General features: G+C 32.8%; 1 protein-coding gene across 4 annotated transcripts in view; it reads right to left on the bottom strand.

Annotated features, from left to right (window-relative positions):
• The window catches only part of LOC129231605 (ankyrin repeat and BTB/POZ domain-containing protein 1-like), a gene marked incomplete at its 5' end in the record, with an annotated part of 34,811 nt that extends 23,280 nt beyond the window's left edge, over nucleotides 1-11,531 (bottom strand). For 3 of the 4 annotated variants that reach the window (XR_008581275.1, XM_054865968.1, XM_054865970.1), the window contains 3 exon segments: nucleotides 1,276-1,321; nucleotides 1,625-1,793; nucleotides 11,387-11,531. Coding sequence is in view for 3 of the 4 variants with exons in the window: in XM_054865968.1 (XP_054721943.1) it covers nucleotides 1,276-1,321; nucleotides 1,625-1,793; nucleotides 11,387-11,531 (360 nt within the window). 4 annotated transcript variants of the gene reach the window in all.
• Nucleotides 11,532-13,441: the final 1,910 nt, after the last annotated feature.

The raw sequence follows: 13,441 nt of genomic DNA, 5'->3' as shown, positions 1-13,441 counted from the left end.
GTGCTAAAAATCTGAAAACACCAGTGTAAGAAGCCATTACATTGCTCTTCAAAACAAAACAAAAACTCTATTTTTTTTAAGGCACGGAAGAGATATAAACCTTTAAATAAAACATTTGTTTTTGGTGAAAAATTATGTTTCGTAAATATAGTTAATAAAAATTAAAAGCTCTTTATGGTTTAAAATTACATTTTGCAAATGCATTTCAATGAAATTTGGTTATATGGTATTTTTTTAAGGCATTTATTCAGTCTACTTGGTTTCTTTTAAGTAATGTGCAAAATTTATCATTGTATTACTTTAAAGGTTTATATCTCTTCTACGCCATAGAAAAACGGGACAGTCTTTGTTCTGTTTTAAAGGGCAATGTAACGGCTTCTTAACCAAGCATTTTCAAATTTTTATCACGTAACAAACATCCCATTTTTGGGGAGTGAAAACGCCCATTTTTCATTTATTTTAGTTAAAGCAACTTTTTGCACAATAAAGGACTGCCAGTATCAGCTTCTTTTTCTGTACTTCTAGTATGCATGATTAACTGTAACAGAAAAAAAAATGTTCTAATTAGCATAATTTCAAAAAATTATGACATCAAGCAATCCAGAGACGTGCTTTGTTCATCTTTTCTCTATAAGGATAAGTTCCAATCTTAATATTTTGAACTCCAATATCTATTTGAGTTTTGGTCGCAAATGCCTCAAATATTTTGTGGCGAAACTATTTTTCATTCATTAGGAAAGGTTTTTATAAGTGAAGAGACAGTGAAGTGGAAATGAATAATAATAATAAAAGATTTCAAAATAACGAATTAAAAAAAACGCTATGAAAAAAACTCTAGTACTTTCAAACATTAAGACAAATTGGCAAAGAAAAGTCTCTAAAAAAGTAGCCTTAGTGAAAATAGGTTGCTTATTAGCCTATTTTTGCTTTAAAAAAAGTCTCCAAAGTCACTTAATACTAAAAGAAGGAGCAAAAAATAACATTTAGGTAGCCTGCGGCAACCCTTCATGTAAATATAATTAAGTTAACTTTCAAACTGTTCCCTCATGAAGCTTCACTCTTAGGCAGCATAACCAGTATTTCAGGTCTCGCTATATTTGAACCAAACAATCAATTGATTGTACTTTTCTTTGAAAATTATTTTTACAATAGAAATAAGCTGTTTTAATATTTAATTTCATAAAAGGCATAGTCATTCATTTGACATACATTTGGTAGAAATTTATATGTCCCATACCAATAGAATTAAAACTAAAATTATTTATTTAAACTCACCTGTATAGATATATTTCAAAAATGCTTTAAAATTCGAATAAGATACCTAAAAGTGTATTAAAGGCAGATTAATATTGATTATTTTTTTCAAGATGATATCAATTGCAAATTTATTATGAAAACAAATTATTGCAACTACTGTAATATGTTGAGCACACATATTTTTTTTAATTCAAAATCAATCTATTAAGATTTCTTTCAAATCTATGAAAATAATAATAATAATATGCCATTCTAAATAATAGCATATTTTAAGAAAGAAGTTCATTTTGCTCTTTTTAAAACAACTGACATTACTTAATTGTCAATAACTAAAGAAGCATTAATATTTTAAAATAGTTTTACATACATAAAATTTGTCCATTGAAATAAGTTCACCTTCGGTTCTTAACTTCCAATTTTCTTTTAACATATTGAGAAACTTTTCACTTCTAGCTGCTAAAATTGATGAGTGAGCGTTAATTTTTTCTCCCTGAATGACAAAACATACATCTGAAATCTCAGCAGTTTCAAAAGCTCTGTCAAAACAAATAAACTTTTTAAGTTCATACAATTATCTAAAACAAGATTTTAAAAATATAATTAATGCATGACTGAAAAATAGTGTTCCCCCTAGGCCGTTTTTGAAGGGCGCAGCGCCCTGCCCTTCTTTTAGATCGCAAAATGCGCCCCGCCCTTTTCAAGAATAACAATATGGGTCCTGTGTTTTTAAAAAGATGCCTCAAGCATCGTTTGACCCGCCGCGATACTGGGGCAATTTTATTTGTCCAGCGATCATCTGCAAAAACGCCCATTGTGCCCAGAATTTCACCCTGAAAACGGCCCCATGAATAAAAGGAGATGCAAACACACCTAGGCATAGGCGAATTTACGGGGGAGCCAGGGGGTGCGCCGCACCCCCAACAATTTTGGTTGGATTTTCAAAGAAAATTTAAATGAAATATATTTTATCAGGAAAATATATATATATATCTCCTCAAGAATTTTGTAAAACAACTTATATTTTTCTACACCTAAATGCAAGTTAATTTACTTGAAAGCAAACCCAAAAATACAATAATAGGCAGCTTATTGTGTGACCTAGTCACCACACTTCGCCAGTGCGAGAGAAATTGTGCTACATGAACTAAAAAGAAGTATTTCTCCATTTAAAAAGAAAGATAATAAATCTTTACTAATATTATAAAGAGAGAGGGCGGATTTTTGTGTCTTTATATGTTCGAGGTAATCTCCGGGACCACGGCACCTATTTGAAAAATTCTTTCCTTATATGAAAGTTGCTTTCTTACTGAGTAACATAGGCTATAATTCGAAAAAATCCGATAAATAGTTCTTTTTTTATTCAAATTTAGCCCAAATTTCACGCAAATTGCCTATTATTGGCTATTAAAGGGGTGAAAAATTACTTGCACATATTATTATATATCGTTAAAAAGGGTAGAATTTTCTGTGTTCTAAACAATTTATTTCAATGCTCTAACTTAATTACGGCGGGAGTAATTTGCGTTTTTAGCTCTAACTTTTTTAGGCTTAGCTGAAATTTAGGCACTACTTTCTTCATTAAATCTATCAATAAAAAGTGAAGGAATTGTCCCACAGTTTTCTTTTTGACATCATTGGAAAAAGCGAGATTTTTACCTCCAAATCTCATCGACCTTTGGTCGAAAAAATTAGCTTCTATCTTCAAAGGAAAAAAAGTTACAAGCGTTTTTAAATCAATTTCGAAATATGTCATTTTGATTCAGGTTGTCAACCATTTTATTTTCGCGTTTCCATGGTTACGTTTTTTGAATCCATTGATTATTTCCTTATTTTGCATCTGATTTCTTAAACTTATTTTATTTCATGTTTCCATGGTTACGCTTTTAAAATCCAGCTTTCGCATTTTAATTTCTTAAAAGTGTTTTAATATCTGTCTTCATTGTTTGGAAGGGTAATTTTGCATGGTGTTTTTTTTCTTTTATTTAAGTTATTCTTTAAGTTATTAAGTTATTTTTTTAATTAACTGTTGAACATATGTCACTTGATACAATTTTTGTTCTCAAGGTAGACCGGGTAAAGCCGGGCAACGCAGCTCTTAATATATAAAGATTTGAAAGCTACTGTTAATGTGATTTTATACCTTTTTGTTTGTTTGCCATAACATTTATTATTGCCAAAGAAAAAACACCCGCTTCACTCGCAAAAGGGCTGGGTTCTGGTAGCGTGGTCGCTTGGCACGTTAGGCGCTGAGCAGTTCAGTCTAGGATTATTGTTTTAAGGCAACCGTTAATGTAATTCATTGTTTTGGCGATTTGTTTTGAAAGAAAAGAAACTTTTGATTTGTTTTTATCCGAGTGAAATGTATGACATTTTCTTCTTTTTTTCTGACGATGATTTTTGAATGTTCCACGGGATGTTTTTTTTTTTCGTTAGATGGATGGATTATGATAGCGTGGTTGCTGGGCAAGTCTGCGATAAACAATTTTTATATTTGAAAGATATTATTTAATGTCTTTTTTGTTTATTTGCAGTAAAAACCACTTCACTCGCTAAATAGAGTTTTAAAGCAACTGTAAATCTAATTTAATGATTTGACAAAAAGTTTTAAATTCCAAAGAAACTTAAATAGTTTTTTTTTTTTTGAAAAAGTATGTACGCATTTTATACAAAGAAAAACGATCATTTCCCATCAGAGGGGGAGGGGGAATAAAAAAAATACAATTTTTTTTATTCAACGGACCTCCATTCAATTTTTAGCACTGGCATCGTTGTGCGGGTACTTTTAGTAATTACATAAATCAAATAAAAACATTCCTTTAATTATTTTTCAGCGCTGTATTATATAATAACTTTATACTCTGTAATTGGGTATGTATTTTTATAACATTGCAATTTTCTTTTTCTTTGAAACAACCATGGCTAAGAAAGTCAAACAATACGGCTATTGCGATATACTTCTTCAAAAACAATATTAAGTCCTTACACACTGAAATTAACTGAAAACAACATTTTCACTAAAATTTCAAAATTTTATGAAGGTTGAGGGGCAGTGCTATCACTGAGTTCCGCTTCTAAAATTAGTTGCTTTTGTTGCCTTTAATATGAGTAATAGTCTCCAAATAGTTAAAAGATACAGAAAATAATTTATAAATTAGTCTCCTATTTAAAAAAAAAGCATGTATATCATTTTAATGCCATGAAGTGATACAGAATTACGTGGGGTAAATTTTCTCCAAACAACCTTTAAAAAGGAAAACTTTAAAAAATATTTTCCAAATCTCGTTTGAAAAAAAAAAATGAATGTATAGTACGAATAAAAGAAAGTAAAAACTGAAAAAAAAAACAGTAAAAAAGAAAAAAGAAATAGTTGAGAAACAGAAATCGTGATTCCAAAAACTAATCCTTTACAAAAATTGCACTCACAAAAACGATACCGTTACGAAAATTGCGATCTTTTACGATCGGGACGAAACTTTACGAAACTCTTTTTATACAAAGATATAAACTTCACATTTTTTCTGGTTGTGAATGTTTTATTACATTTCATTTTCCCACTTTTCAAAACAATTGTTTTCAAAAATTAAACGTGGTAAAACTTTTCCTTTTTTTTCCGTGGTAACTAGAGGGTAAACTTAAAAGCGATTTTTTAATTTTTTTTCTTCTAGGAGAAAAAAAAAAACCTAGCTTTTTTACGAATTTTAGCTACACTTACTAAAATAGTCGCTGTATTTTACAACTGATTGCAAAATACTCACTCTTGTCATCAAAATAGTCACCCTTGCCGTCAAAATAACGGCTTTAGTCGCCCTTTGCAGTGCTGCACCCCCCCCCCCCATCCCCTGTATTGCAATGGCGTAGCTACAGTTTCTGTCGCCCGGTGCGGTTCCTCTATTTGCCACCGTTTCATTGAGACGTATCTAATAATACATTAAGGCATTGAAAATTATCACTCAAAATAGAAAACTTCATTTAAGGTAGCAAAGGGAAACTAATTTAATCCGTATTCTTCCTACAAAAATGAAGGGGGCGGGATCAGGCGACTATCTCGGAGAAATATTCTGAATTTACATCAAAAATTGCAGTTAAAAGTAACTTTTGGGGGAATGAGGTTCTCTACCGAATCTTTATCAAAACTGAAGTCAGTTTAAGCCTTTGGGGACAATAGTGAGTCAGCTTTAATTCCGTAACAAAGTTCTAATAATTTGTTTTCCCTGCATTAATTCAACACTTAAATACAATTTAAGTGTTGAATTACAATTTAAGGACTTACAATTTAAAGACATTAAGTGAATGAGAAAGGTTCAAGGGCTCACGACGGAAATATTTCAACTTTGAACACTGAAATGACCGTTCAGTCATACCAAAACCTTACATTTCAAAGGTTTTTTTTCTCCTTTGCCCGCAGTATTAGATTTAAAGTATGATTTCCTTACTTGATATTTTTTCACACCAAAAGTTCCAAATCGCCGCTCCGGGCGGAACACCCTCTCTGCCCCTCCCTACCTATGCCACTGCTATATTGTTGCACCCCCAGAATTCACAGCCTAAATCCGCCTATGCACCTAGGCAAAGAGGGGTTGAGATTCTCCGAAGTCTAACAGACTTATCAGTTGAAAACAAAAGATAGATTTCTTCCTTATACTGAGGATGGGTTTGAAAGGGGGAGGGAAGGTGTTCGGTCGTCCGTGATGGCGGGAGATTATTGTTTAATTCCTCCCCATCCTTGAGTTTCTGAGAATCAACAATGAGAGAGGGAGGGTGGTAGGTAGTCTTCCTATATTATTTTCATCTGTTGGACCAGGGGCGCCAGTTCCAGGAAAAATAGAAGGGGGGTACTACATGTCAGACAGGAACAGGTGCAAATGAACTGCTCCATTTCTTGCCCGAAAAGTCCAAGTGCAAACGCAAACGGTTCTTGATTTGAAAATACAGTTCTTGACGATGATGCCGGCCGAAAAAATACGAAGTTTACTGAAATATTTCAGGCTGTTCTCTTTTTTTCATTTTTACTGCAAAACAGAACAGAAGCAGGGTTCGTATGCTCTTGATAATCCTTGTAAAAGGCTTGGAAAGAACGTTTATTTTGAAGTGATTGATAAAGTTTTGAAAGCTAACATAGTGCTTGAATTCCTTAGAGTCTAAGGAATGCACAACCAATGGCCCGCGGGCCAAACGTAGCCCGCGAGGCCTGTTGAATTAACCCGCGAAAAATTCTAAAAAAATATATAAATAAAAAAATTTGAAAAAAAAATTAAATAACTAAGTTTGCGAAATTATCGTTTCAAAACTCATTTACTGTTCTAGTTAACAATTTCAAAGTCCAATACTGGTTGATTTTACCCCATTTATAACTATCACTTCCCCCGAAATCACACTTGTAAAATCGGAAGATTAACGAAAGTAATGTAACAAAAACGGCACCTTCATCAAAATAAAAATAAATTTTTGAAATAGAATGTTGAATTGAGCAATAAACATCGTATGAATAGGCCATTTTCGTAGCGTTTCAGCCCTTTGCGTCCGTTTTCCGTTTGCACGTGGAAATTAGGCTTTAGCTAATTTTGGCGCATTGCTGTGATTGTGAAGCAATCTTTTCGCATCTGTTTCTGATTGGTGAACTTTCTAATTGTTTTCTAAGTAGTACACAGTACAAAGCTTACTGAACAAAATACAAAGGTATTTTTTTTTTGTTACCTTGAATTTTTACCCCCCCCCCCCCCCCCCCCCCCCCGAAAAAATGAACGTTTCAAATGGAAACACATTGTTCTGTGTGAAATTTTGCCAGGGAAATTTTCTGCTGCGAAATATTCATTCATTCCTTTTTGCCGGGTATTTGTATTATCTCTGGATACGATTTGTATACTAACAGATTATTTAAAAAACTTATTGATATAATTAAAAAGATACTTTTGACATACCTGTGCTTTTTCCCAACTAAAATGATCTTGCTCTGTTTCTTTTTTTATATATATGTAAAAAACTGTAATATTGCTTTTAAAAAAAATCACAAAAATAAAACGCTGATGTATTGAATTTTCAAAAAAATTGTCAGTGAAATTAAAATCTGGGATTGGCCCCAGCTGCTTGGGTAGCACATACATCTGCAAACACATTTGTGTCATGAAGTTGTGTTAAGTCCAACACTAGGCATTCAAATAAAGCCTTTTTTGTTTTGCACCTTGCTACAACTGCATTTTTGAAGCACTGCACACAATATTTTAATAATTATTCTGTTTGAAGTATAGTATTTTTTAAAAAGTTGAATTTACATTTATCATGATTTTGATGGCTACTAAAATACTTAATGGCATAATGCTCATTACTTGGCAGTTTTTAGATAGGAGGGAGGGATCCGTACTTAAATACTGTTCATCTAACGTTGAAATTCAAAGGATTTTGAAATGTCTATAATTTTTTATTCTTATAGGAAAAGTAGTCACAATTATGGCCTGAAAAGTGTTGAAACATACCCAAAGCAAAGATTCAGCATTAGCTAAATGTACCTACGGAGTTTGGAAAATGTGCTTAGTTGTCATTTGGGGAGGGCGGGGGCAATCTAACCCTAAAGATAAGTGCATTTTCTGGAAGAAATGATATTTAATACTGAAGTCAATGGTGGCGATCAAGCGGGGGAGGGGGGGGGGGTGCACAGAAATTTTGGGGCCCGTCACAAATGACTTTTCCATGTTGTTTGCCTCTATATTTCACCCCTAGTTAAAAAAATATTGGACCCCCTTGGGGATCAGGCCCGGGCCAACAGGTGTCCTTCTCCCCCCCCCCCGGCTATGCACGCCCCGGAGGGGGGTTGCTCATGGTACAGAGGAATGGATGAAATTTTCGCAAGCTGTTTTAAGATGTTATTTTTAATTTTTTTTTTTTTGGGGGGGGGGGGGGCTCATTACTTTTTCAGAGGTGAGTCATTGGTCTTGGATGGTGGAAGACCACATAAAATAGTGCCCTTTTTATAACAAATAGTGCCCCTTCCAAAGACCAGCACCCTGCCCTTTTTTTTTCTAGAGTGAACACTACTGAAAAACATGAAGTAATTTTTATCAGAAATATTTCCTTAACTATTACAGCTGACTGAGACATGTACTTTAACTTTGTTTGCCATGGCACGACCAAATTTGCATTCAAAAACAAAGTGATAAAAAAAATTAATGAAAGAGTCAACACTTTCGAAATTTAAATGACATTGTTATGACTATTTTGTCATAAGGCATCATCAGATTTAAGTCTATGTTATGACTATTATTTTCTATTTCACATTTACTTTTAAATAGAAGCTAACTCTTTCCAAGGTTTATGCAATATCTTAGATTCCCAATTTTCGTTTGGTGTACAATACTGAATTATAAGTAAATAGGTAAATTACAAATAACATAAAACAAAAAACGCATACAAGAAGTAGTGTTGAGCGATTTTTTTTTGCGAGTTGCTATAGCGCGGAAAAGTTGCGATTGGTGAAGACTTAAAAAACAAAACAAAAAATTATTAAAGTCTGATAATATTTTCTGATCACGCAACAAGCCTAAAAATTCGAAAAATGGAAAATTTCATGTTTTTTTTAGATTTTTTAAAAATTTTGTTTTGATGTTTCAAGGCTTTAAGACGGAAAAGTTGCTATTGGTGAAGCCTTCAGAAATTTGAAAGAAAAATTGAAATCGAATAATACCTTCTCTTCCAGAAACAAGTCTGAAAAACGGAAAAAATGGAGAATTTCATCTTTTCATTAAGATTTTTTTTTAACAAAATGTTCTCTTTTTTCTTTTTTTTCCCCAGTAATATAGGGAAAGCTATTTTAAAAATCACTATATTATACATAAAAATTTACTTATTTTTTGGTATTGAAGGTATCTTCTAACCATGAAGAAGTCCCATTCTTCACAGCAATGAGTCATTTTCAAATAATAGAAGATTATTAAATACTTTTAGCAAATTTTCTACCAACCAATATACAAGTCTTATTGTTTTAAGTGTTACTTGTCGAACCAAATTTATAATCTAATTTTTTATTTCAAGTTTAAGCAAAGTCTCCATAGCTTCACTTTTGACGGCATGCATATGGGGCAAGGGAATAACTTTATATCCAAGTCTGGTGTAGTATTTGCTGTAATAAAATATTTTTTATCTTAGTTTATAATTTTTTGAAGAAGAGGTGCACAAGGTAACTTTGCCGTGCTATAATCAATAATCTCTGTGCAAAGCGGTGGCTTCGAAATTTAGTAATGGAATGACAAAATTTCTGATGTTTTTGCCTTTACAGACTCTCTGGCTTTTGAAACCGTTTAGAAACCCTATTTCTCATATGTGCCTCTTTTCATCAAAAACCATGGCTATTAATAAGTTTTCGGGACGTGCAAAGAAAGAGTTTCTTTCAATCACATGATAATCAACTTGTTTCAGGTTGTCAAACAAGCATCGACAGGTTTAAATTGTCTTGTAAACATGAATGGGGCCGGGAGCGTCCATGAAGTTTTTGCAGTTCCTTATTTTAAACCAGACTGGCATGTAACGATGCCACATTTCAAGATCTAAGTAATAATGTCTTTTAACTCATCTGATGTGAAGGTTACATTTACGTTCAATTTGAGGACTATTCAGTTTGAAGCTATTTGCACAAGTGAGCCATCTGGAATGTGAGCGTGGGCCCGGGTCAATATTTGACCAATCATTTGCACAATTGCCACTCTTTATTGCTTGAGATTCATCTAAAAGATACCTTTGATCCTTACTCAAGCCCTTTCTGTTTACTTCCAGAGTTGTACAGTCAATTACTTGAAAATCTATTACCGGCACTTTTTCACAACCTCTGAAACTTTCTCCTATTTGTCCAGAAAATGAACTTAGGCATTTCAAATTGACAAGTCGCGCCACTTTTTCATTCACTTTTAATTTTAGTACAATCATAACCCATGATGTTGAAGTCGTCTAGTGAAATTTGTTGTTTATTTAGATACGAAACAATGTTATTTACTATGTCTTTGGCCGATCCAAAATTTGGAGACACGTGGCTTCACTTAAAGTTTACGAATTTAAATCAAGAGATGGCTACATAACAGCAATGTTGAAATCCAAAACAATTATGCCAGAGTTTCCAAAAAATCTGATTATAAATTAGGTTTAACAAGTCACAGGGCAGGATCTATAAATTTGGGCCATGCAAAAACTCTATAGGGCCTCTACCCAAAGGACAGCAGTGAAAATTTGTAACGTAAAAAATGTCTTAGTGATTTTTTTTTTCAATTTTTTTTCCAATTTCTTGGGCCGTTGGACCCTTTAAAGTCATGACCATCCCGCCCCCCCCATCCCACGGCACTGGGTACGAAGATTCGATCCCAAACAAGTAACACTTAAAACAATAAGACTTGTGTGCTGGATGGTAGAAATTTTTCTAAATATTTTATAATCTTCTTACCTGAAGATGGCTCATTGCTGTAAAGAATGGAACTTCTGCATGGATATAAGATAAATTCAAAATCAAGAAATAAATTAATGTTTATGTGTAATATAGTGCTTTTTAAAAGGGTTTTCCCTATACTACTGAAAAAAAAAAGAAAAAAAGGAGAACAATTTTTTTCTTTAAATCACAAAGAAAAGATGAAATTCTTCATTTTTTTATTTTTCAGGCTTGTTCCTGGGTCAGAAGGTATTATTTGATTTAAAAATTCTTTTTAATTTGTGAAGGCTCCACCAATCGCAAACTTTTCTGTCTAAGAGCATTAAAAAAAGACATTTTATAAAATTTTTAAAACCCATGAAATTTTAGGCTTGTGCGTTCGGAAGATATTATCTGATTTCAATATATATATATTTTTTGCTTTTTAAGCCATCACCAATCGCAACTTTTTCACGCTATAGCGCAACTCTCAAAAAGGAATTTGGTTTTTTTCGCTCCACCCTAATGAGCAATCATGAAAGCCCAAAGATGTATCTTTCCTTTAACTCAAGATAGTTTCTCTGATTTCTCAGCTCAGATGTCCTAAATAAGTCAATGCGTAAAAAAGTAACATAAGACAAGTATGTTCGTTTAAAAAAAAAGATATTTATGAAAATTAATTCTCTGAGCAATATTCTTCAGGCTTTAAAATCACGTAAATTTAAAATAAATACTGCAACACCTAAGTACCTTCTTAAAAACTCACTATAATGATCTCTACTCATAATCTTGGAAGTAACAACTTTCAAATTTCTTAGGAGATTTTTAATTTTTCGAGTAAGTGCTCCATAAAGGCATCGTTCCCCATCAAAAGTATTTGCATCACATTTTGCACCTAAAATATGAGTTAAAGTTAGAAAAATTTTATGATAACATAAGTATTCATGTTTACAAGAAATTATTTATTCCTAGAGTTACAGTGGTTCATAAATCAAGGATGATGACAGTTCATACAAATAAGGGTGTTGTAAATATACATTACTTAGACCAATTATTTTTCAAAAAGGAGAAGGAGAAAAAATAGGATTACCTACCTGGACACTAAGAGTGTCCCAAAAGTTTATAGATAATTATTTTATTGAAACCACAAGCTAACTATAAGAGTAAACAAGAAGAAATAAGCTTTACAATCTACGAATGATTACATAACAACGATAAAACGCTTAAACAATTTTTATCGATCATAGATCCAATTCTTAAAAACATTAACGAAAAAATGGTGTACCCAAAAATATATAAACAATCAATGTTCAATATAATTTCAGTATTGATATTCAAAATTTGTATACTAAAAGGTAATTTACTTGTGACGCACAAGTTTTCTGACAGAAAAACGAACTTGCGTTTCCGTTTCTGAACTATTGCCAAGATGTCTTGCAATATGCAGTTCTCTAAAAGGGGAATTTCGCAAATCTATTGTTTGAAAGCTTGTGGATGGAGATTGGAGGACATTGTAAACAAAATTGGATGCCATAAGGCTGTTTAGCAAATTTTGTCAAAAGATGACAATTTTGAAGCAAACTTTTTTTCTGGAAGACCAAAGAAAACAACTGAACAGCAAGACAGAGAAATGGTGCGATTAGTTTCAACTCAGAACCTGTCAACACAGTCCGTTTGTAATGAAGTAAGTTTTCCAGTATCAAGATCAACAGTACATTGATAGCTGCAGGCAAGAGCATTTCTTGTTTATTGCAAAATATGTCGTTCGCCAAACTACAAAACGGCATAAAGATGTTCATGTTCAGTGGACCTGAAATCACATGAATTGGACAAATGATTGGTTTGGTGTTTTTTTAGAGATGGAAAAGGAATTGAATTTAGAAGGTCCTGATGGTTGAGAGCCGCAAGGAGCCCCGAACTTTTTTCAACAGACAATAATGGGGGAAAGTTTCACTCACGGTGTGGGGAGCATTCTCTTTCAATGGAATAACCAATACAGTTGAGTCCCAACTTACACGAGGGATGCGTTCCAAGACTCCTCGCATAAGTCGAAATTTCGCATTATGGAAAAATGTATGCATAAACATTTTTTAGAAACATACCAAATTTTTTAGACATTTGTAAGCACCCCTCAAACTGCTTTAAAGAATTCGTCAACTATACATTACAGTTTCTTACATAAAAAACTCAACTTTTACTGTATTTAAAAAATAAAAAAGCTGTTTTATTCAACATAAAATAATTAAAATGCACTAAAAGAATGATTGATAAAATAAAACAACACGTTACGTTAGGGGTGGACCTTAAAAATGAACTATTGAAATTTGAACGGGCCACCCTCCCATTTTTGTTTACGGCCTAAAATAAGACTTCCACAAAAATTTCAGACAAAAAAAATGTACTTTAGGGGTCGGCTACCAAGCTTCAAAGTTGTGAAAATTCCAGCATTTTTTCCCCAAATTTCAAATGAACTTTTTTGTAAACTAAAAAATGCATAAGTAAAACTCAACACCCACCTGCTGTTTACACCGGAAGTCTACCTCCCCCTGCATACAAGGTAGTTTTGAGTCAAATTTAAGTATGTTTTAATATGAGATTTTACGACTATAGATACGTTTAGAGAGGAAGATTGTTGAATTTTCTTTTCTTTCATTGGGGAATAATACTAATAATGGCGCCACTGTTGTTGTTTTTTAGGCTCGAACCAGTCGACAGCATGGAAAGCAAAAAATGATTATAATATTATTTCTAACAAACACACCATTATTTTGTTGTATTTTTTTTCTCTAATATTTTTTTTTTGTA

The sequence above is a fragment of the Uloborus diversus genome, chromosome 10, assembly GCF_026930045.1.
Source record: "Uloborus diversus isolate 005 chromosome 10, Udiv.v.3.1, whole genome shotgun sequence".
NCBI classification, from domain to species: domain Eukaryota; kingdom Metazoa; phylum Arthropoda; class Arachnida; order Araneae; family Uloboridae; genus Uloborus; species Uloborus diversus.
Note: the sequence above shows the minus strand (reverse complement) of the source record. Positions and strands in the feature narration are given on the sequence as shown.